The sequence below is a fragment of the Amphiura filiformis genome, chromosome 4 (genome assembly GCF_039555335.1).
Source record: "Amphiura filiformis chromosome 4, Afil_fr2py, whole genome shotgun sequence".
NCBI lineage: Eukaryota > Metazoa > Echinodermata > Ophiuroidea > Amphilepidida > Amphiuridae > Amphiura > Amphiura filiformis.
The window spans coordinates 14,877,746-14,900,474 of record NC_092631.1 but is presented as its reverse complement, the minus strand read 5'-3'; the positions used below and the strand labels follow the sequence as shown (position 1 = coordinate 14,900,474).

The following is a 22,729-nucleotide window of genomic DNA, read 5'->3' as shown; positions in this document are numbered from 1 at the left end:
CCTATCGAGTGCTTGCTAACACGTCATGCCAGCTCATGTGTATCATTCGCTGTACGTCTAACATACGTCCCAGCTGCGTGACGCTCCGTGCAATAATATAATGTAACCCGATCGGCGATACACGCATTGTAGGCGCTGGAATCAAAAGCAATTTTCTTCGTTTTACTTCATTTTGTTAGGCTCGAAATTAAAAGAGAACAATGTTATCAGTTAAAACTAACATTTGAATAGGAACCTAGTCATTATGCAAATCACGCATTTTTGCTTTAATTTAAGGGATCTGGAATGAACGTTTTGAGCGTTTCGACAGTATTTTTTGTGGGACATGATAGCAAATCAGACATATCGAATTGCATTCTGAATACGAAGAATGTCTTTCTGATATCAAATAATTTTCATTTTTTGAAATTCGCGATATAATACAAATTTTATGTATGTAGCTGGGAGGAAAAGCCGACGATCAATTGAAAATTTTGACCTTTCATTTTGAAGATATGGATTTTTTTTGGTGTTTTGGGAAAAAAAAATCCATATCTTCAATACGAAAGGTCAAAATTTTCAATTGATCGTCGGCTTCTCATCCCACTTACATACACTTTAAGTATAAATCATCAGGTTTATAAAGTTTACTTCGAGTACTGTTAAATATCAAAAATATCATTTTTTAATCATTTGCCATAAAATGTGTACATTGCGAATTTCACAAAATCAAAATTATTTGATATCAGAACATTCTTCGTATTCAGAATGCAATTCGATATGTTTGATGTGCTCACAATAAATACTGTCCAAACATTCATACCCCACCCCCTTTTTTTAAAGGCCCATTCCGTGATTCCGTGACTTTATATATGATTATTTTTTAAATACTGTAAATAACAAAACCTTAATATTCCAATTCCAGCCGCACGAGCTTCAATTATTGACACGGCCAGGTCATCAATGTTACAAATTATGATATTGATGATTGGCGGGTGATAACAACAGATAATAATAATTCAGGGATGAAATAAAAACTCGACCGGCGGTTGACCGCTGGTTCCGTCCATTTTTTATTGTTCTAAACAATGGAAATCAGACGGAACCGCCGGTCAACCGCCTGTCGAGTTTCGATTTCATTCCTAATAGCATTTTTAACTGCGAGAGCTTCAAGTTATTGAAACAGCCGACGACAATGATAGTCTACCGATAATTATAGCCTTTATAAAATACTGTCAAAATATCCCACATGGACCCACGTGAACTTGTAATAGCCATGCGCGTACGCAGGAATTTTTTAAGGGGGGTGTGATGATAAAAATACTAAAATAAAGAAATGGCCGCGTAGCATCATCCCGTCGCGCCTGCGCGACGCAGGGAGTCTGAGGGGGGGTGTGCCCCCTCAGAATTAGAAACTTTTGGAAAATGAAGACCTAATTGAAGCGATTTGGTGGACAATTTTGGCACTATTAGTGTGTAAAATTTTAAATTGAAAAAGCCGAAAATTTGTGAAATGACGGTCCATGAAGCCTTTCGTGAACAAGTTTTTTCTTCAGTTGTAGGCCTATAAATTGTGTTAAACACAAATTGGTAAATATTCAAAGCACTGAGAATCAAAATGGCTGCTTGTTTATCCACTGTGCAGGGGGGGTGTCTGAGGGGGGATGTGCCCCCCTCAGAATTAAAACCTTTGCAAAATGAAGACCTAATTGAAGCGATTTGGTGGATCATTTTGGGACTATTAGCATGATTAGTGTGTAAAATTTTAGTTTGAAAAAGCCGAAAATTAGTGAAATAACGGTACATGAAGCCTTTCGTGAACATGAGTTTTGCCTCCTGCAGAAGTTCGAAAATTTTGCAAAATGAAGGTCCGATTGAAGCCATTTGGTGCATAATTTTTACACTATTTAAATCATTGCTTCAAACAGAAAAAAGGGCCCGAACTAAATTTGCACAATTAAAACCTTTACGTATGTTGCCGGGGTAGGGTCCGGGGGTAGGGTGTGGGGTGTGATGTGGAGAGGTGTTGGTTTTAACATCATAAGGCCCTATATCCATGTCAATTAACAATTAAAACCTTTACGTACGTACGTTACCAGGGTAAAGGTGTAATGATGTGGGGTGTTAACACTGATGTATTGACACATTTACGTACAGCTACGTACGTTTCCGGTCAATACCGGGTATAGGCCTAGGGGTGAGATAAATTTGTGTGGGCGGGGTAGTTATGTAATAATATGTCCCATATGCCTTGCTCATCTCCCTCCTCTCCTCTTCCCATTTCCCCCCTCTCTCTCCTCTCTCTATCTCTCTCTCTGTCTCTCTCTCTTTCTTTGCCTTTTCTCCCCCCATTTTAATTTTTTTGGACAGATCCAAGGGGGGTGTTTCACACCCGTAACACCCCCCCTGCGTACGCCAATGGTAATAGCCAATTCATTCAGGGTATCATAATGCTAGTCTAGACGGCAGTGGCATAGCCGGAGGGGGGGGCAAAGGGGCAGCTGCCCCCCTCCCCCGAGAAGTCTTGGCCCTATGGGATGCTGGCCGTCCTGATACATAATATTTCGTGTCGAATTTTGAAAGTTGCACATATTCAAGCCAAAAACGTTGTACTGTGACCAATAAACGGGGGTGTGTGTGGGGGTGTTAATGACGAACGCATTTTGAGGAGCTATGTGCAACTTTCAAAATCCGACTTGAAGCCACTCAAACGCCCATAACTCGACCAAATGATATCGGAGCAACAAAAGAGGTATCAAAATGCGCAGGAGAAAGCTGCGCTTTATACACGTACATTAAATTAAAAAGTTTTTTGCTATATATTTCAGTTCCCGATATATCTGACCATCTATAATCATTTCGATACTTTCTGGGTTGAGTTTAGATTAATTCTGCTCCACCCCCTCCCCCCCCCAAATAATATTAAATGTTTGCCCTAACAAAAGTAACCGAAATGGAGAGTTTTGGAATTAAATTAAATACTCGAAATTATTTACTTTTTGCAACTTTGTGACGTTGCAACTGGAACCAGACTACATCAGGCAACTGACCCGCATGGGACCGGTACTACGGAAAAAAATACCGCGGACCGGTCACCGGGCCATCAAGACTATTATCACGGGGGAGTCCAGTCCAGCGGGTCAGTTAAATTGCCTTGTGTAGTCTGATGGTTCCAGACTCAACGTCGCAAAAAGTATGTTCTAGTTTTTAATTCACTCTCTTTGAAACTACAGGATGACGAAGAACATTCACTCAGTAACAGAAATAGTAACTTTATTCCTTTTATTTGAAACCAATCCTCTTGCATCCCATGCAGTACCGGGTATAATTTTAGGTCTACATCTGTCCTATTGCAATATATGCCCTGCATTACCTAACCTTTCTTTATTTACTATGCTTATGTTACAATTGTTTGAAAGAAGTACGGTAAATGTTATCCAAAGGGTTACATTAAAACCTAGAAAATCACCTCAAAGCTCCCATTGGGTACTATATACCCCATACCTTTTAAGAGGAATTTCTATTCAAAGAGTGGAAAAGTTATCATAATACACTATGGACCACAATGGCCTCAACCCAATGGCATAGTTCAATCCGGGGGGCACTTCAATATGAAATGGATATAGGTGTAGGGCTGGCACTTTCGCACTAAGGGGCATTCGGTGAGAGCAAAATGTAAAAAATATGGGGTCATTGGGTGAGAACATGACCTTTTTTAAATGGAATCTCAGTGGGTGAGAGCCGAAACAGCGCCACAGAAATCTCGAAAATCGAAATTTTAGTTCTAAATGGCTTCAAATTTCTTTATTTTTCAAAATAAATAACAAAATCAGTGATAAATGAAATGAAAATTGCTGTTCAAATTGAACTTGTAAGGGTCTTTGGGTGACAGATCAAATGGAAAAATAGGGGGTCTTTGGGTGACAGAGCATCTGTTTGTAAAAAAATATGGGTTCTTTGGGTGACAGCGATGCTGAAAAAGGGGGTCTTAACAGCCCTACATACGCGTCACCTCCAAAGTTGGAGTGCCCCCCGGGAGTCCAATAACCTCAATTACATAATCATAATGCGAAATTTGAGTATGAGTTTTTGTACTCAAAAGGTCATTCAATGAATGTGCAAATGTATTGGGGTAAAAGAACTGTGCCCTGATAGATTAGCATGTTGCAGATCCTAGTGATAGAATTATTTCTTACCTTACCATATAAATATTATTTTATACAGGTATTTGTTTCCATTCAAGGAGACGTTCCCATTATGGCATGGGCATCAATCCTGGGGGAAATTATCCATTTTTGTTCTTTTAAGGGCTCTGGTAACAACGTTTACACATAATCTTTCTTTATTTACTATACTAAAGTTACAATTGTTTTAAAAAGTAAATGTTATCCAAACGGTTACATTTAAAGCTAGCAAATTACATCAAAGCTCCCATTGGGTACCCCATTCCTTTTTAAAGGAATGGTTATTCAAAGAGTGGAATATTTATAATATAATAAAAAATTAGCAACCTATTGATGTCCCATTCAGTGATCCCAGCGAAAGTGTAAAAAATAAAATAAATTGTTTATAAATTTATAAGTTTATAAATAAAGTGAAGGATAAGTCATTCAAATTGTCATTAATTTTGAAATAAAAAGGCATCAATCCTTGTTCCCCGTAAATCCATTTTTTGACAAATTAGGCTGATTATCCCCCACACATATATTTCACGATGGATTGATCCCCCACACATATATTTCACGATGGATTGACACTTATCATCATGGTAAGTTTCCAACACAGAAGATTAATCTACTTGCTTGCCAGTGTATAAACTTATCGTTTCTTAAATTTTCATGAAAATGACATGTAATTACATCAAGATATTGCGTATAATTATTTATCTACTGTAGTAATTATTTGCCTGTGCAACTCTTCAATATGCTCTAGCTTATTTGCCTGTGCAACTCTATTGTTTTTATATTTTTATGAACATGATGAATAGTCAAAATGACATGCAATGACATCAAGATATTACGTATATTTATCTACTTATTTGCCCGTGTAACTCTACTTTCTTATATTTTCATGAATAGTTATATTAACAGGCAAAGACATCAAGATATTACGTCTATTAATCTACTCTAGCTTATTATACGCCCGTGTAACTCTACTTTCTTATAATTTTATGAATAGTCAAAATGACAAGCAAAGACATCAAGATAAAAATTACGTCTATTTATGTACTCCACCTTATTTGCATGTGTTACTCTCATTTCTTTATATTTTCATGAAGTCAAAATGACAGGCAATGACATCAAGATATATACTCTAGCTTACTTGTCTGTGTTACTCTTCCGTTTCATACATTTTTATGAATATTCAAAATAACATCCAAAGACATCAAGACATCACGTATATTAATCTACTCTAGATTATTTGCCTGGGTAACTCTACTTTCTTACATTTTCATGAATAGTCCAAATGACTGGCCAAATATATCACGATATCTACTCAGCTTACTTATCTGTGTAACTCTACCGTTTCATACATATCATATTTATTCAAAATAACAGGCAGCTACATTTACGTCCATTAATCTACTTTAGCCTATTTCCGTGTAACTCCACTTTCTTACATTTTCATGAATAGTCAAAATGACAGTCAATGACATCAAGATATTGCATATATATATAATCTCCTGGGATAATTATGCTTATTTGTCTGTGTAACTCTATTTTGTTCTTATATTTTCATTAATAGTCAAAATGACAGGCAATTAAACATGAAGATATTACACATATTTATCTACTCTTACTCATTTTCCTGTGTAACTCTACTTTCTTACATTTTCATGAATATAGTCAAAATGACAAGCAAATGACATCAAGATATTATATTTTATCTAATCTTCCGGGCTACTCTTACTTATTTTCCCGTGTAACTCTACTTTCTTACATTTTTATCAATAGTCAAAAAGACAGGCAATGGAATCAAGTTATTACATATTTATATAATCCCCCAGTATAATCTAGCTTATTTGCTGTGTAACTAGCTGTAATGTTTCTTATATTTTCATGAATAGTCAAAATGGAAGACAATCATACATCAAGATTAAAAGTACGATTAAAATTACTGGAACTTCCGTTTCGTTTACACGATCGGGGTTTCGTTCAAAACCATGGATGTATGACATTTTATATTTATCTAATCTAGCTTATTTGTCCGAGTAACTCAAATGTTTCTTACATTTTAACGAATAGTCAAAATGGCAATGACAGAAAGATATGTATTTATCTACATATTAATGCAAGCTTTTGCACTTGTAACTCCACTTACATTTCCATGAGTAGTCAAACAAACAAGATATTTATAGGCAATTGCATCAAGATATAACATAATCTCCCGGTATAAACCAGCTTATTTACCTGTGTAACTATATATATAGCTGTAGTGTTTCTTATTTTCATGAATTGTCAAAATGGAAGCCGTTCATACATCAAGACAAGATTTAAAGCTCTGAAATGAAATCAAATACTGGAACTCGCGTCTCGTTTACACGACGTTTCGTGGGATGAATAATACACACCAAGATAATACATCGAGATATTTAGTATAATTTATCTAATCTAGATTTGTTAGAGTGACTCTATTGTTTCTTACATTTTCATGAATATAATTTAGTCAAAATGACACGCAATGCCATCAAGATACATATAAATTTATCTACTGTAGCTTATTTGCCTTAATAACTGCACAATCACATTTCTACAGATGTAACTTAATACAAGTTTCGAACCAAAATGTCATGGAAAGTTTAGTTTCAATAATTTGCAGTTTCCCTTTCTGTGTTATTAGTACGTTAATATACGGATATTCACTGTACAATAATCCGACAGTTTGGTTTAACTTCTTTATGGTTATGTACTAAACGGAGTTAACATCAATAAGTGCAACTTGTCGTGTTAGATTTGTTGTCAATAACTTAGTTATCAAACGATATTATTTTAGGGATATGCTTAAGGGCTGGGGTATGAACGTTTGGACAGTATTTATTTATTGGGACATTAGAGCACATCAGACATATCGAATTGCATTCTGAATACGAAGAATGTCATTCTGATATCAAATAATTTTGATTTTTGAAATTCGTAATTTAATACACATTTTATGGCAAATCATTAAAAATTTATATTTTTAATATTTAACAGTACTTAAAGTAAACTTTATAAATCTGATGATTTATACTTAAAGTATGTAGGTGGGATGAAAAGCCGACGATCAATTGAAAATTTCGACCTTTCGTATTGAAGATATGGATTTTTTTTTCCAAAACACCAAAAAAAATTAGGTTTTTTTGGGAAAAAATCCATATCTTCAATATGAAAGGTCAAAATTTTCAATTGATCGTCGGCTTTTCCTCCCTGCTACATACACTTTAAGAATATGTCATTAGATTTATATAATTTACTTCGAGGACTGTTATATATCAAAAATTTGAAAAATATCAAATTTTTATAATTTGTCATAAAATTTGTATTATATTGTGATTTTCAAAAATGAAAATTATTTGATATCAGAGAAAGACATGCTTCGTATTCAGACTGCAATTCGATAGGTCTGAGGTGCTCTCATGTCCCACAAAAAATACTGTCGAAACGCAATAAACGCTCATTTTAGATCCCTTAAGAATTTGGTTATTTTACCTTTTATATACATATTTACATGTAACATTACACGAGGTAATTCATTAAAATAAAAGGGATAAATTATACTATATAGTTAGCGTTTAACGTCACTTGTCAATCAAGGTCTGTGATTAGTTCGCAGTACGTAACAAGGAAGGTTTTCTCCTGGTGACTTCATCATACAAAAGGAATAACAAAATGGCGAAAGATGTCACTACTTTTACAATTTGAAAAACATCTGTTTTAGGCATTGTTGATCGACATATGGTGCCTTCAGGAAATAAAGTCCTATTACTAAAAGTTAAACTTTGTATATTTGAAGGTGAAAAACCAATCATAAGATACGCTGCTTTGTCGCTGTATAAAGAAATTCCAATCATCACAAGAAGTCGTAAACAAACCATTCCTGAATTTGATTGACAAATAACGTCAGCATATCAGATGCGACTGATGATTTTAAAAGTTAAGAGTCTTTTGGAGGTCTATTTTGGTAAATTTAGAAATATAATGGGAATAAATTAAATAACGTAGATATGTTACATCAAATATTCTGCGTCGAATACTTCGATGCTGTAGCGCCCTTTAGATAGATGTGGCTTGTTTATAGCATTAGAACGTACTGGTGATAATAGTGAACACAGTGGTTGAGGGGTTTAATGGGTAATGTGCTTTTGCAGATGAAATTTATACACCCCTATGGAAGACATGACCTTAATCTTTCTGGTAACCATGCAAAAAGCACACTCCTTGTATAAGAGATAAAAGCCGTGTCTTCCGTAGGGGTGTATGCGGATCTCCAACTGGAATATCCCAATGGTGGTCTTCAAATCGTTGCGTGTTGCTTCCAGAAGACGTTGCCGCTGCACCATGAAGTGGGTACGGTTGTTAATGTTCCTACCAATTAAGTGGTGTAGTCATCAAAGAGCAACGTTCTTTATACAACATGTACGAGATGGGCATGGTTGCAGTGAGGAAACAGCATTATTCTACAACCGGAACCTTCGTCCTGACACAAAAGGCGGAGTTCAGTTTTTACAGGAGGTCACCAAAACAGCATGTGGAGTTGAGTCGTTGCAGTGCGAACTATATTACTGCACCTAATAAATGTAGATGTCATTCCTGGTGGTACGCAAACAAGCTCAGCAGGGGTTTCCGTCAAGACGTAACTACATTTGAAAATCACATTCCCTGTATAGGAAATTAAAGTCTTATCTCCAATAGGGACCTATAGGGGGTATAGGTTACAGCTGGAATCTCCCAAATGGTGGTTTCTAAATCGTTTAGTGTTTATCGCGAGATGTTTCCGCTGCATCTGATGTAATGACTGCTGTTAACGTTTCTATAACATAGAGCAATGTTCTTGTAAACAAAACGTGGAGTTAGTTACAGTGAGGAAGAGTGTTCTACATCAGAAGCCTCCGTCCAGACACAAAACTGATGTTTTGAGCAGGTCAATAAAGAGCACTGTTCTTATAAAACAACACGTAGAGTTGGTTGCAGCGAGAACAAACATTATATAGCAACTGATGTGGGGATGGTAGTTACATCTGTTCTGATGTTAATGATGTTACGTCAACACTGGGCAGGGGCCGTCGTCCACACCCAAAAAGCTGAGTTCAGTGTTTGAACAGGTCAACAAGGAGCATTGGTCTTGTAAAACAACACGGGGAGTTGGTTGCAGAGAGAGAATTACACTGTAGGTGATATTGTAGATGCAGCTGTTTGTCCTCATGTTGCGTCAACAAGCTGGGCAGGTGGCTCCGTCCAGACACAGTTCAGAGTTTTAAGCATATTACCGAAGAGTACTGTTCTTGTAAAACAACAAGTGAAGTTGGTTGTGGTGAGAATTCTACTACGACTGATATTGTATGATGGTAGATGCAGTTATTTAGTCAACGCGTTGCGCAGGTACTCCGACCAGGCATAAAAAGCCGAGTTAATTGCTTGGAGCATGTCGCCAAAGAGCACTTTTCTTGTAAAACAACATTAGGAGTTGGTTGCAGTGAGTATTTTACAACAATTGATGTAGGATAGTTACAGCTGTTATTACTGATGTTGCGTCAGCAATCTGAGCAGAGGCCTTCATCCAGATACAAAAAGCTGAGTTCAGTGTTTTTGAGCAGGTCACCAAGGAGCACTCCTCTTGTAAAACAACACGTGAAGTTGGGTGCAGTGAGAAAAAGCATTCTACTGCAACTGATGTTTGTAGATGATCAATGGGCATTGTTCCTTTTAAAGCAACATGTGGAGTTGATTGCAATTAGGAAGAACATTTTACAATGCCTACTGCGACTGATGTATGTAGGAATGGCAAAGGCAGCAGTTTTTCGTCGCTAATGTTGCGTCATCAAGCTGGGCAGGCCGGGCTTCCGTCCAGACGCAATAGCTGATTTTAGTGTTTTGAAGAAGTCGCCAAGGAGCATCGTTCTTTTGTCACCGCAGGTGGAGTTGGTTGCAGTGACGAAGATAATTCTACCGCAACCGATGAATGGTATTACTTGTACTCCTAATGTTGTGTCAACAAGTCGGGCAGGGTCCTCCGTTCAGACACAAAAACCTGAGTTCAGTTTTTGATTTTTTTCCATGTTGTAAGACTGGTAGATGCAGCGGTTTCTTCTGATCATGCTGATGTTGAGTCAACAAGTCGTAAAACACCAGGTGGGGTTTGTTGCAGCGAGGAAGATAATTCTACCGCAGTTGATGTTGTAGGAATGGTGGATGCCATTGTTGCTCATGATGTTGATTCAACATCTGGGTCCGTTCAGACGCTAAAAGCTGAGTTCAATGTTTCGAGAACCACTGGTCTTGTATAACAAATGAAGTTAGTTGCAGCGAGGAAGATACTTCTGCTCTAGCTGATGTTGTAGAAATGGTAGCTGCCGCTATAGTTACTCCTATTGTGTCCACAGTGTGTCAGTTCAGACACTCAGAGCTGAGCTCAGTTTTGAGCTTTTTGAAACTGATTGCGGTGACAAAGATAAGTCTATATGTACTGTATGCATAACATGTCGTAAGACTGGTACATGCAGCAGTTTCTCCTGATCATGCTGATGTTGAGTCAACAAGGCGTAAAACACCAGGTGGAGTCTATTGCAGCGAGGAGATAATTCGGATGTTGTAGGAATGGTGGATACAATTGTTGCTCAAGATATTGATTCAACATCTGGGTGGCTGCTCTAGCTGATGTTGTAGAAACGCAGTTACTCCTAATGTTACTTCAACATCTCTAAAAGACGTTAAAAGTTGCGTTCAGTGGTTTTTTAAAGCAGGTCGCCACATAGCACTGTTCTCGTACAACAACAGAGGGAGCTGGTTGCAGCGAAGAAGGGATTTCTACTGTAGCTGATGTTGTAGGAATGGAAGATGAAGCCGTTATTCTTTGTGTTGCGTCAACAAGCTGGGCAGGGGCCTCCACTTTTTAGTATGTCACCAAGGCGCACAGTAGGAGTAGGTTGCAACGAGGAAGAGAATTCCACTGCAGGTGATGATGTAGAAATGGTATATCTTCTTTCATGTTCATCGTACCAATGATTGACTTGTTCATCCTTCAGGTGTTTCTGTTCATTTTGTCAATTGTTTTTAATATCCCAGAATATATAATAGTAGTAATTTGAATGTCTTTTCTTTAGATTTGTCTTCTGAACATTATGTTGACTGTTGTACAGTCTTTTTACTGTATTCGTAATTGCGCCATTTAACATTGATTATTAAGTTGGTCAGTAATGTACCACCAGAACTACGGAGGCATGTCTGTTTTTGCTTTTGGTAATATCATTCAAGTTGGTTCTTGTTCTTTTCCATTGCTTTCTAAAGTCCAGTATTATTTTGACTTAATTCCATGTTGTCCAGTACAGGTCATGTTAACTGGCTGCTTCTTGAAGTATTTCTTTGCGCATGATTGTTTCAAGTTGAGCGCCCTATCCGAGAAGTTAGAGGCTTTCAGTATATTTTCATGATTTACACATTTTATTTATTCTTCAATATTTAATAGACGAATTTTTCACTAGGAATTCTTTTCATTCTCTTAGAAATGAAAATCTTATTACATTGACCAACTTGGCATTTCGAATCCAAGAAAGGTTTTCTTCGCCTTCCTGATATGCTGTCCACTCTGAAAAGTCGCGTTTGATGTCCTGTTACGGTGTCGAGCATGTTGTCGAATGGGAGCGGTCTTCTCTTTGAATGCAATGTTGTTGGACGACCGTGAAATAGAAATTCCATGAAAAAGATCCTTTAAGGTTTTTCCCATATGTTTCAGACGAAAGAGCTCTTCCTGAAGCTTCATCACCTCCTCTGGTGTATGTATGTATTCGCCAGTGTTATTGGCAATTGCTCTATCCAAGATCCTCCTTTCATGTTCGTACTGGCTCTTCATAGTTTGCATTTTGTCCAGCAGTGGGTCGTTTCTGATTTCTTTTGCCTTGTTTCTCTCCTGTTCAATGGACATGTCCAGGTAGTCTGCAACTGCGTCATTGTAGGGTATGATAGCATTTGCTTTGAGGAATGAGCCATATTTGGCGCTTGTTTTCATGATGATTTCTTGCTCTTCCGTCAATTCTCTATTTTTGGTATCAATAGCTACTTTATAAGCCTCCTTTGTTTCTTTGGCGCTTTTCTTTTGATCGATTTGTGCTTGAACATCATCAGATAGGAATTGTGTTGCGATTACTTCAGTGCTATATGTGATGTGCATGTGCTTGGTGTAATGGTGACCACACTGCGAACAATCATTATTCCTACCTATGCATGCACAACCTTGCAACCTCGAGTCATTTGTTGTTTCTGTTGGAATTCCACGCAGATTGCAATGGTGATGACAAATTTGCTCGTAGATCGTGTTCTGAACACGAGTTTTACCAACTTGAACATATCTGGTACAGGCGGCGTCTGCACAGACCGTTCTGGGATAGCCTAACGGTACTTGCTTCAAGTCATAGCCATCAATATTTAGATCGACTTTTAAGCTATCCATATCTTTCTTGTACAGGTCAATTTGGGTTTTGGCCTCGATGCCACTTTGAACATTCTGTTGAATTGTCTTGGCAACTTCTGCTAAGGGTTTGCTCATAGCCACGATGATTCTTCGAGCCTCATTCATATTTAAAGTATTCCTTACTTTGTGTGGCTTCAAGGTGCTGATGTGGTCGAAGAGGCGTTTCGTTTCTTCAACAGCCCTGTTCCAACTTTCAGCATACGTGTTTATGTCTCCTTGACTGAATATCACTCCATTCTTTAAACAAGCCAAAAAGCGAAAAGGCTCGTTGTCAAAGCAGAAGTAGTTGTATGGAGTAGCTTTAATCCCGACCTTTCTTTTGTCAAGCTCTTTATTTAAGGCAGGCAAAGTATCACCAGGTTGGTAGAATGTTGCTCGAGCGTTTGTGAAGCAGAAGACAATGTTGTCTTTGGCCGATGAATGCAAATGAGCCAAGAGCTCCTGGATACAAAAGCGGAACATCGCTGTCAGACGCGAGTTATTCGGCTTGAGAAGTATGCACACAGCATGGATCTCTTGGTAGTAAGACAGGTATGACAGTATGTTGTCGAAGTTTTTCTTGTCTTGTTCTATACCTTCACTGTCCCCTACTCCTGGTGTATCAATCAAGCGAATTATCTGATCACCTACATGGAAGACATAGGAACGAGGCTCTTTGGTAGCAGATTTTCCAGCTTCCATGTTCTCGTTGGTGTCTGTATCTCCTATCAGTATCTCCTTTTCCTCTCCTTGTTGTGTGAATGTGAAACTGGATGGTATCAGAACATGGAACGCCTTAGAATTGATAGCTTCTTGGATATCAGCGAAGTAATTGTAGTTGATAAAACCATTGATCCATGTAGATTTGCCAACTCCTGTCTCGCCGAGGATCAATATGTTTTTCTCCTGCATTGCCCTAAGCCGAGACAACTCATCAGCTAGAATATCATCTGGATACTTGACATAGTCCATGCCGTGATCCTTCTCATTGCAGCGAAAGAGTGATTTTTGGGATCCGAATCTCCGCATTTGCAGTAAAAGAATTTGGTTTCTATGCCATATTCAACCACATGTTTGCATTTGGAACACATCCAGATGACTGGGTTACCTGTGCATTCACCATTTCCGGACAAAGCATTTGGACATCTTAGCTTGACACGTGCTCGGTTGCTTGGGCGCATTTGTCGGTAGACCGGCCTATCAAATTTGATCAGACACATTTCTGAGTCTTGGCCTTCTTTGGCATACAGGTCCATTGATGTAAGCCTGCCGTCGAAAAACAGATGAATGCTTGCCTTCTCTGTGCTAGCTGGCCAAAGATCCTCTCTTATTTCTTGGTCTACAATTATAAATTTATAGTTTCTATCATCCTGTGCATACGTCTTTTGTAGTCGCAAAAGAACTCTTGATTCTTATCATGATTATCCTTGTCATCTTCGTTGGCAGTCTTGTAGAACACATAGACGTTTCTTCTGTCATCCAAAACTGGACTGTCTTTTCTTCCGACGTAGATGATTCCTTTGCTCTTCCATGATTTGATAGACTTTACTTTATTGAAATCCTTTTGAAATCCCCGAATTTGATCGTTGTACTTTGAGATGAAAGATGTGACAGACAGCTCTTTACTGAGGAATGCTTCAAGAGAAGAAACGTCTTCATCCCCGATCTTACTTTCTTCACCAACTTTTGAAGCCTTGCCTTGAAACCAGATTCTTCCACAACAAACTTCTCCAATATATCATCAATTCTAATGAGAGATCCTTCTGCGACATAGTCTGCACAGACATGTAGATCTCTATGAATATCATAGAGCGTTTGCCTCTTCTTCGTGATTCCTTCCACGACCTGTGCACACTTCTTGATTATATCTTCATCGATTGCTCTATATTGTGTTTGAATCTGTACTTGAAGCCTGCACATCTTGACGATGGCATCCAGTGGCATCAACATATAGGTCAACGGAACCCCCTTCCCGTTGTTAGTGCCCTTAACGAGACTTGGGAGATTTCTTGCCAATTCCACCGCACCTTCGAATGTAACCGGGAGGTCTTTGTCAGGAGCTGAAACATCTGCTTTGCATTTGAAGGTGAACTTTTTGTGGGTTTCCTTGTTTTTATCATCATATGCTGCTTTAGCAGACCCTTTGACATCTATTAGCCCTTTCAGCTTTTCAAGCTCAGCACTCAGAGCTCCTTTGACTTTGGTGATATCTTCATCTTCTTCGTTTTCGTATTCACAGGTAACCGAGCAAACTGCTCCCCAATCAATGGCAACAACAACATGAGTTGCATTGACGGACTGTCCATTCGAAGGTGACAGCATTTCAATGTCTATCTTATCCTTATTCTGGCGAAGCATGATCTCCTCATTGACGGTTCTCAACTTGTAAAGTAGACTCATACTTTGGGCCCTAGCGCTTTTTCTTTCCTCCCCAAGATATGCCCTGATCCGCTCAACTTGACGAGGCCTGCCAACAAACTCACCTGAAGCTCTGCCTCTACTTCAAGTTTGTTGAACTTCTCCTGTACGCTGTCTGTCAATACAAGTTCTATTGAAGTATTCCCAAGATCCATGGTGTCGATCGCTTCGTCTCCCAGCTTTGAGCCAAACAGAGTATCACCCTGAAAAACAAATCAATGCATGATATAATTGCTGGTATACTTGATTCTCATGATATACACCAACATCTAATTACTATAGTCCTGACATCGATCATCGATGCACAAGGGTTGATCTAGACAGCGTGGTCTTTGTAAAATCATTTTGGTGGTGTGTGAGCACAAGTATTCATTCAAAACCGAATCAGGGTCAGTTGTCTGAGGGGACAGAGATAAAACAATTCCCGGTGGATATCATTTTGGTGAAGCGCTAAATTCTTTTTTAAAACTGTGCATTATTTTAGCTTATTTTAGGCCATAACTAAGGTGATTTTTATGTTTACTAGGCCAAATTTTAATTGTACACTATTTTTGGCCAAAGGTAAATTTTGTGCGGGCATTGTTTGGGGGGGGGGTGGGGGTTTAGGGGATTTCTTGGTGTAGAAATAGTAAGTTGAACATAAACTTCCAGCTCATAAAACTCTCTTTTTCGGGCTGGAAAGGTTTTAGTTAATTTATAATGTGTGGCCAATATTATTTTTTGGCAAAAACAATGATTGTCTTTCTATTGATCCATTCCCTGAGGCTGATCAAACCCTTTAAGCTACGCCCCAGGAGATGATGTCTACCGATTGTATGCCAAGGGACGCACCATTGGATATCAAGGGGAGTGGGCTGGTACTTTTTTGAAAACAAAATTGTCGCGCCATCTGAAGAAAAAAAAAAAAAAATTGCTCCACCTCACTAAAAAAAAAAAAAAAGCTCAACCTCGGACCAGAAAAAAAAAAAAAAAAAGATTTTATGTCAAGGGTGAAAATTCGCGCGAATTTGCTCATTTTGGGGGGGATTTTTTCATCAAGAATATTTATTTTAGCTTCGAACCTGGGCCTCATGGAAGAACAGAGGATACCTTAAAACATCCACTGAATGAGTAACCCAGGCAAAAGAAGAAATAAAACAAACAAACAAACAAACATATTTTGTGCGCATTTGTTTGTGAATAGTTATTCTGTGAGTCTATGAGTGAAAACACTTGATTCACTCTACTTCACAGATTTTTACCAAATTCCAACCCAATGTCAATAGAAATCTGTCCCACATGCCTGGGCCACATGACTGATTGAGAGCATAGGCGTAGATCCTGGGGGATGAATCCCCCAATATTTGCTAGGGGTGGTCCGTACAATTATCCCCAATGTTGACGCCCATATGGGTTTCTGACAAAATTAACCTAAAACCCAATTTTGCGCGCTTTGCGCGAATTTATTCCACGTTCACCCAATCATGAACCATAGGCTAATGAGTGTAAAATACCAAATTTTTGCGCGCTAAATATGTATAATACCGGTTGTCTTTTCCCACAAAATTTTTTTTTCTCCCCCCCCCTCCCGAACAAGAAAGCTGGCTTCGCCCCTGACGTTAACTCATTTAACATAAAAAAAATAATGATGTTTTTTGTGGCACTCGAAATTAAGGTGCTACAAAACGTTAAAATTATTAAAAATACGGACAAAATTTTACAACTCTAAAAATAAATTGATGAAAATTATAGAACTTTATTAATTTTCTTACCAGAAAACTTTCTGTTCTTATATCATAGAGAGCTCCAATCTTGGCCACTCTGCCTAGCGCAGCCCTCTGTATCACAGACTGAAACATGATTGCAGCGTAGGCTAAATCCTTCGTCGTCTACAAACTACGCATGTATATCGGGTGATGCTTCAACCCAGAAAGTTGACGAATGATGGCGTCCCTCTGGCTCAGTCTAGATTACCGAGTAGACGAAGGTCTTCAGATTCCTGAAAAATAAAATTAGAAACGATGCAAACTAGTGGCAAATGGTGGTCATAGACCACAAACCTAGCTGGGGCATGTTGGTGTTTTAGAGGTATATGACCATGCAAAATGTTCCAAAATGTTCCCCTGGTCATGAGTATTGTTGTCACTGAGTTTGAGCCACTTACAGATGGCCAGATAATACAATTCTAAGATTTGACCCCAGATGACCTTTGACCTGACCCATGCATGATGTTCCTTAATGTTCTTCTGGTCTTGAGGTTTGTTGTCACCAAGTTTGAGGCCTGTACTTCTTACAAATGTCCAGAAAATGAAATTCTAAGATTTGACCCCAGATAACCTTTGACCTGCCCCTGCACAGTGTTCCAAAATGTCCCCTTGCTCATTAAGTTTGTTGTCACGGAGTTTGAGCCCCGTGCCCCGTACAGATATCCAGAAAATGCATTTCCAAAATTTGACCCCTGCAAAATGTTCCCCTGGTCATGAAATTTGTTGTCACTGAGTTTGAGCTCCATATACCTTACAGATATCCAAAAAATTATAAGATTTGACCCCAGATTTGACCTGACCCCTGCAAAGTTTTCCAAAATGTTCCCCTTATCATTAAATTTATTGTCACCATGTTTGAGCCACGTACCTTTACACCTTAGGAAATGCATTTCTACTGAGGTTCTTCTGAGGTGGGCACATCCCGGGGCACATCCCCTCAGACACCCCCTTGCGTCGCGGAAGCCCGACGCGATGCCCGACGATGCCCGACGTTTGAGCTCCATATACCTTACAGATATCCAAAAAATTATACGATTTGACCCCAGATTTGACCTGACCCCTGCAAAGTTTTCCAAAATGTTCCCCTTATCATTAAATTTATTGTCACCAAGTTTGAGCCACGTACCCCTTACACCTTAGGAAATGCATTTCTACTGAGGTTCTTCTGAGGTGGGCACATCCCCGGGGCACCCCCCTCAGACACCCCCCTTGCGTCGCGGAAGCCCGACGCGATGCCCGACGATGCCCGACGTTTGAGCTCCATATACCTTACAGATATCCAAAAAATTATAAGATTTGACCCCAGATTTGACCTGACCCCTGCAAAGTTTTCCAAAATGTTCCCTTATCATTAAATTTATTGTCACCAAGTTTGAGCCACGTACCCCTTACACCTTAGGAAATGCATTTCTACTGAGGTTCTTCTGAGGTGGGCACATCCCCTCAGACACCCCTTGCGTCGCGGAAGCCCGACGCGATGCCCGACGATGCCCGACGTTTGAGCTCCATATACCTTACAGATATCCACAAAATTATAATATTTGACCCCATTTCTGACCTGAACCGTGCACAGTTTTCCAAAATGTTCCCCTTATCATTAAATTTATTGTCACCAAGTTTGAGCCACGTACCCTTACACCTTAGGAAATGCATTTCTACTGAGGTTCTTCTGAGGTCCCCGGGGCACATCCCCCTCAGACACCCCTTGCGTCGCGGAAGCCCGACGCGATGCCCGACGATGCCCGACGTTTGAGCTCCATATACCTTACAGATATCCAAAAAATTATAAGATTTGACCCCAGATTTGACCTGACCCCTGCAAAGTTTTCCAAAATGTTCCCCTTATCATTAAATTTATTGTCACCAAGTTTGAGCCACGTACCCCTTACACCTTAGGAAATGCATTTCTACTGCATTTCTCAGACACCCCCTTGCGTCGCGGAAGCCCGACGCGATGCCCGCTTCGCTCCCATTTTTACGCGTTTACGATTTTTTTAAGCACCCCGGGGGGAAGCAGCCCTGGATCCGCCCTTGGTTGAATGAGAACAAAAGGTACCTCTCACTCAAGTGGGCGCTTTCACATGGCATTCTTTTGATCACTTTTTGACAGGAGCCTGCCTGGTAAAGCTTTAATACGCTTTCATGTTAGTTACCGATTTAATGACGGAACCCTTTTGTCCCGAACAAAAGTCCGTTGCGTAAGTGGTCCGCTTTTCGCGTCTGGCCCCAAGGGGCCAGATGCATTTAGTGTCGGGATTAAATCCCCAGGGAGTTCCAGTGACACATTCTAGAAGTTATCTGTTATAACTCAGCTGAAGATGTGATCATTGATACTGAGACAGAGACGGCATCAGAGATGGGATTTGACCAACCAGCCTTTTATGACTCTTTAGGGTAAGGCGGCTTATGGTGTCATAAATTTAGTAGGAAGAATTGTGGCCATAATAGGTTCATAGGTCAACGCTAGAAAGTACAATATAATAAATCAGAAGATATACATACAGCTTCAAAATTACATGAACATAGTCGTGTGTTGCCATAATATTAAGGTATTACATTATATTGCTGTAATTTTTGTAATAATGTTCCTCTAAACTTAATGATATCCCGGGAATGATATGAAATAGTATAATTTGAAACTATTTTTTGTTCTCTAAAATCCAACGCTAATTATATTACACAAATTGTGAAGCACGCTGGTAAAGTAATGCACTTCATTTCACAAAGTGAAGTTGACATACTGAGACAGAGAAAGCAGAGATGGGTTTTGACCAGCCTAGATTTAATTAATTAATAAATAAATTAATAATTAATTAATTAATTAATTAATTAATTAATTTTGTGACAGGGATTGGTTAAATATATTAACCCTTAATAAATGGAGACAGAAAGAGTTTTATAAATAAATAAATAAATAAATAGATTTAATTAATTAATTAATTAATTAATAATTAATTAATTAATTCCATCCGAGGTGAAAGGTTATCAATCAGAAGTCATCCGGGGTCAAAGGTCATATGGAGGTCAACGGGGTGAAACAGTACCACTATCATGCCGCAACTGGGATTATACCATTTTGTGCCAGGGTTGCATTATAATATTAACCTTTTTAAAGAAGAAAGAGTAGTCAGTTAAATAAATAATTAATTAATCAATGTCATCAACAGAGGTCATTCGGGGTCAGGTTATATGGGGTCAACGAGATGAAACAGTGTCGCTATCATCGTGCTGCTACTTGAGTACATATGTCCAATACCATCAACAATAAAAAGTAATAATTCTCAAATAATTATTTAAATACCATCAAATATATTCATTTTATTTATATTAATAAAAAGTCACGAGATGACTTTTTATTAATCGACATAAATATATAAAAAGTCATGAGAATATACTAGTACTTGGATCCTGATTCGTCAAGTCTGTTTCCATGACCACAACGCATCCAATCTTTTCTCTGGACCAGACGCATCCCTTTTTAAAGGGATTTTTATTTATATTATTGCCTGAATTAAGTATAACGTGATGGCAGCTGCACATTATGGCTGCCCTTGCTAAATAATGTTGCACACCTTGCCACATACAAGGCTTGCCTGTAATTTCTTGTAGCAACCTGGATCTAAAGTTACAGAACGTGCCCAAATAAGATGTTTTCCTGAGAGGCTAATATTTCACAAAAATCAGATTTTTTGCAAATTTTCTAAAAATGTTCAGCCAAAATTAATAAAATAGCTGATTTTACATGATTTTGGTAAAATTTAAAAAATCTCCAAAACTCAAATTCTGGAACGGTAGAATATGGTAGTTTTTTTCTTCGCCTTATTGAGCTTTTTAAATTTCTGCACTGCAAAAGTAGCGTTATATCAAATGAAGTTATTTATCTCCATCAATAACTTTATGAAAAGGTAATATTTGATGTGCTGGTGTTATGAAGAAAACAAAACATCAACCCAAATGACAAATTAACATTGGATTCCTATATGCGCGGACCACTTACCACGAGCATGGGGTATATTGGTCTATTTGAAATTCAATTTTTAATTGATTAATTTCTAATTAGTAATTAGCCATGGGTGAAAATGTTCTTTACCATCAACAGTAATAGTAAAGCAAACAAAACCTTCCAGGCTTTATTCCGTCCAGCCAGTTACCCCACTCTCTCCCCACTATGATAAAAGAAATTTAGGCCCTATATAGCGCAAATCTTATCAATCAATCAATCATTAATCAATCAATCAATCAATCGATCGATCGATCGATCGATCGATCAATCAATCAATCAATCAATCAATCAATCAATCAATCAATCAATCAATCAATCAATCAATCAATCAATCAATCAATCAATCAATCAATCAATTAATCAATTCATTAATTCATTCAATTATTAAATTATTAATTAATTAATTAATTAATTCAATTCTTGGAGACCCTGTAAACAACTTAGGCCTCAAAAAATTGTTTGATTGGCGTAACCTGACCTACCTAAATTAGGTTCAACGGATAACCTTAGAGGGTTTTTTTTTACCTTTTTTACCTTTTGCAAAAAAAAAAAATAAATATAATAATAATAATAAAGAAATACAAAATGAATAAACTAAAGAGTTCCAAGGCTTTTATCAAACGTAATTTACAGCTTTAAATGAAAAAACAAACAAAAAAAACAACAAAAAAAAACCCAATGCAATCCCGACCTACATAGGCCTACCCTATTTTTTTTTATGCTACGCCAATCAAACAATTTTCTTTTTAAGGCCTTACACTACATCTTTAAGGCTACAAAGTAGACGAAGCATAGAGCATAGAGTAGATAATTTGTAGACAAATGTAGCAAGGAATAAAGGTTAAAAGTTATGAACTTTTTAATTTGTGTCTTCCCAGTTGTTTTGAAGGGTTTTAGAGTCAAAATATAAAATTGCACTTGTCATCAGGGCTGTCAACTCTCACGCATTGGCCGTGAGTCTCACGCATTCGGGCACTTTCTCACGGTCTCACGCCAAGGTAGTATAATCTCACGCCTAGGTAGTAAATCTCACGCAAAATGAGTAAAATCTCACGCATCGTCATGAATAATTTGTTACTCCTACCCCCCCCCCGCTTTTCACAGTCTCGAGCGCCGTGGCTCAAATAATCATGGTACAAAATGAACATTGGAGTCGGCAAATCCCAGTACGCCTCTGTCTCACGCCAAGCAATTCCAAAAAGTTGACAGCCCTGCTTGTCATACTTGTTTAGGGGTGCATTTTCCGACCTCGTAAATACTTGTTAAGGGTGCTATTTGAGACTTTGTGGCCACGCATGATCCCCCCTTGTTATTGACCAGTGCCCCCCCCCCCCCGGATAAACCAATGATTGCGAACTTGGGATTTTCCCTGTTCTCGTTATGTCGAAATAATATTTCTACAAAATGTGTTGACATACGCTGGAAAATCCCAAATTACGAGGGTCATTCAAAATGTTCTGCCTCAAACAGCATGAACCAAACCCAAACAGCATGAACGATGCCTGCCCCCTCATTTATTATGTTTTCCCCTGCTTCCCCCAAAAAAAATAAAATGTCTAGTTACGCCACTGGCATTATTCCCACTGGATTGAGTAAATTTCAGGGTTTTTTTCCCGTGTTAAAATTATATTTAAAAAAACCAAAGCATTAGGTTTTTAACTTGGGAAGGGCTTTGACGAACTATTAAATTAAGATGGCCTTTAAATTAGATTAAAATTAGAAAGCATGTACTCACCCCACACTGCAATAGACACACAAAATAATATAACCATATAAAGCATCTAGAAGACTCATAGAGTCGAGTTCCACTGACTGATATGATTTTATCTTGAACCAGGGTGCGATATATATATCAGAGATTGCGAATAATGGGTATTTCCCGTTCTTAGGGAGTGTTCAGAAAAAATTTATGGGGGAGCCGAGGGGAGGGGGGGGGCTGGTA

General features: G+C 38.4%; 1 protein-coding gene and 1 long non-coding RNA gene across 2 annotated transcripts; both read right to left on the bottom strand.

Annotated features, from left to right (window-relative positions):
- Nucleotides 1-11,691: 11,691 nt before the first annotated feature.
- Nucleotides 11,692-13,887, bottom strand: LOC140149993 (uncharacterized). The gene has a single exon (XM_072171995.1). The coding sequence runs from the start codon at nt 13,648-13,650 to the stop codon at nt 11,692-11,694; it is 1,959 nt and encodes a 652-aa protein (XP_072028096.1). The 5' UTR covers nt 13,651-13,887.
- A 1,181-nt stretch (nt 13,888-15,068) lies between these two features.
- LOC140149693 (uncharacterized) lies at nt 15,069-22,600 on the bottom strand. Its single transcript, XR_011858703.1, has 3 exons — nt 22,523-22,600; nt 16,791-17,017; nt 15,069-15,242 (listed from the first exon to the last, which is right to left on the bottom strand). It is a non-coding gene; the product is annotated as an uncharacterized lncRNA (long non-coding RNA).
- Between the last annotated feature and the right edge of the window lie 129 nt (nt 22,601-22,729).

Bases quoted from the DNA above. Each gene is read 5' to 3' on its own strand.
- LOC140149993 (XM_072171995.1), bottom strand. From the start codon at position 13,650: ATGCGGAGATTCGGATCCCAAAAATCACTCTTTCGCTGCAATGAGAAG.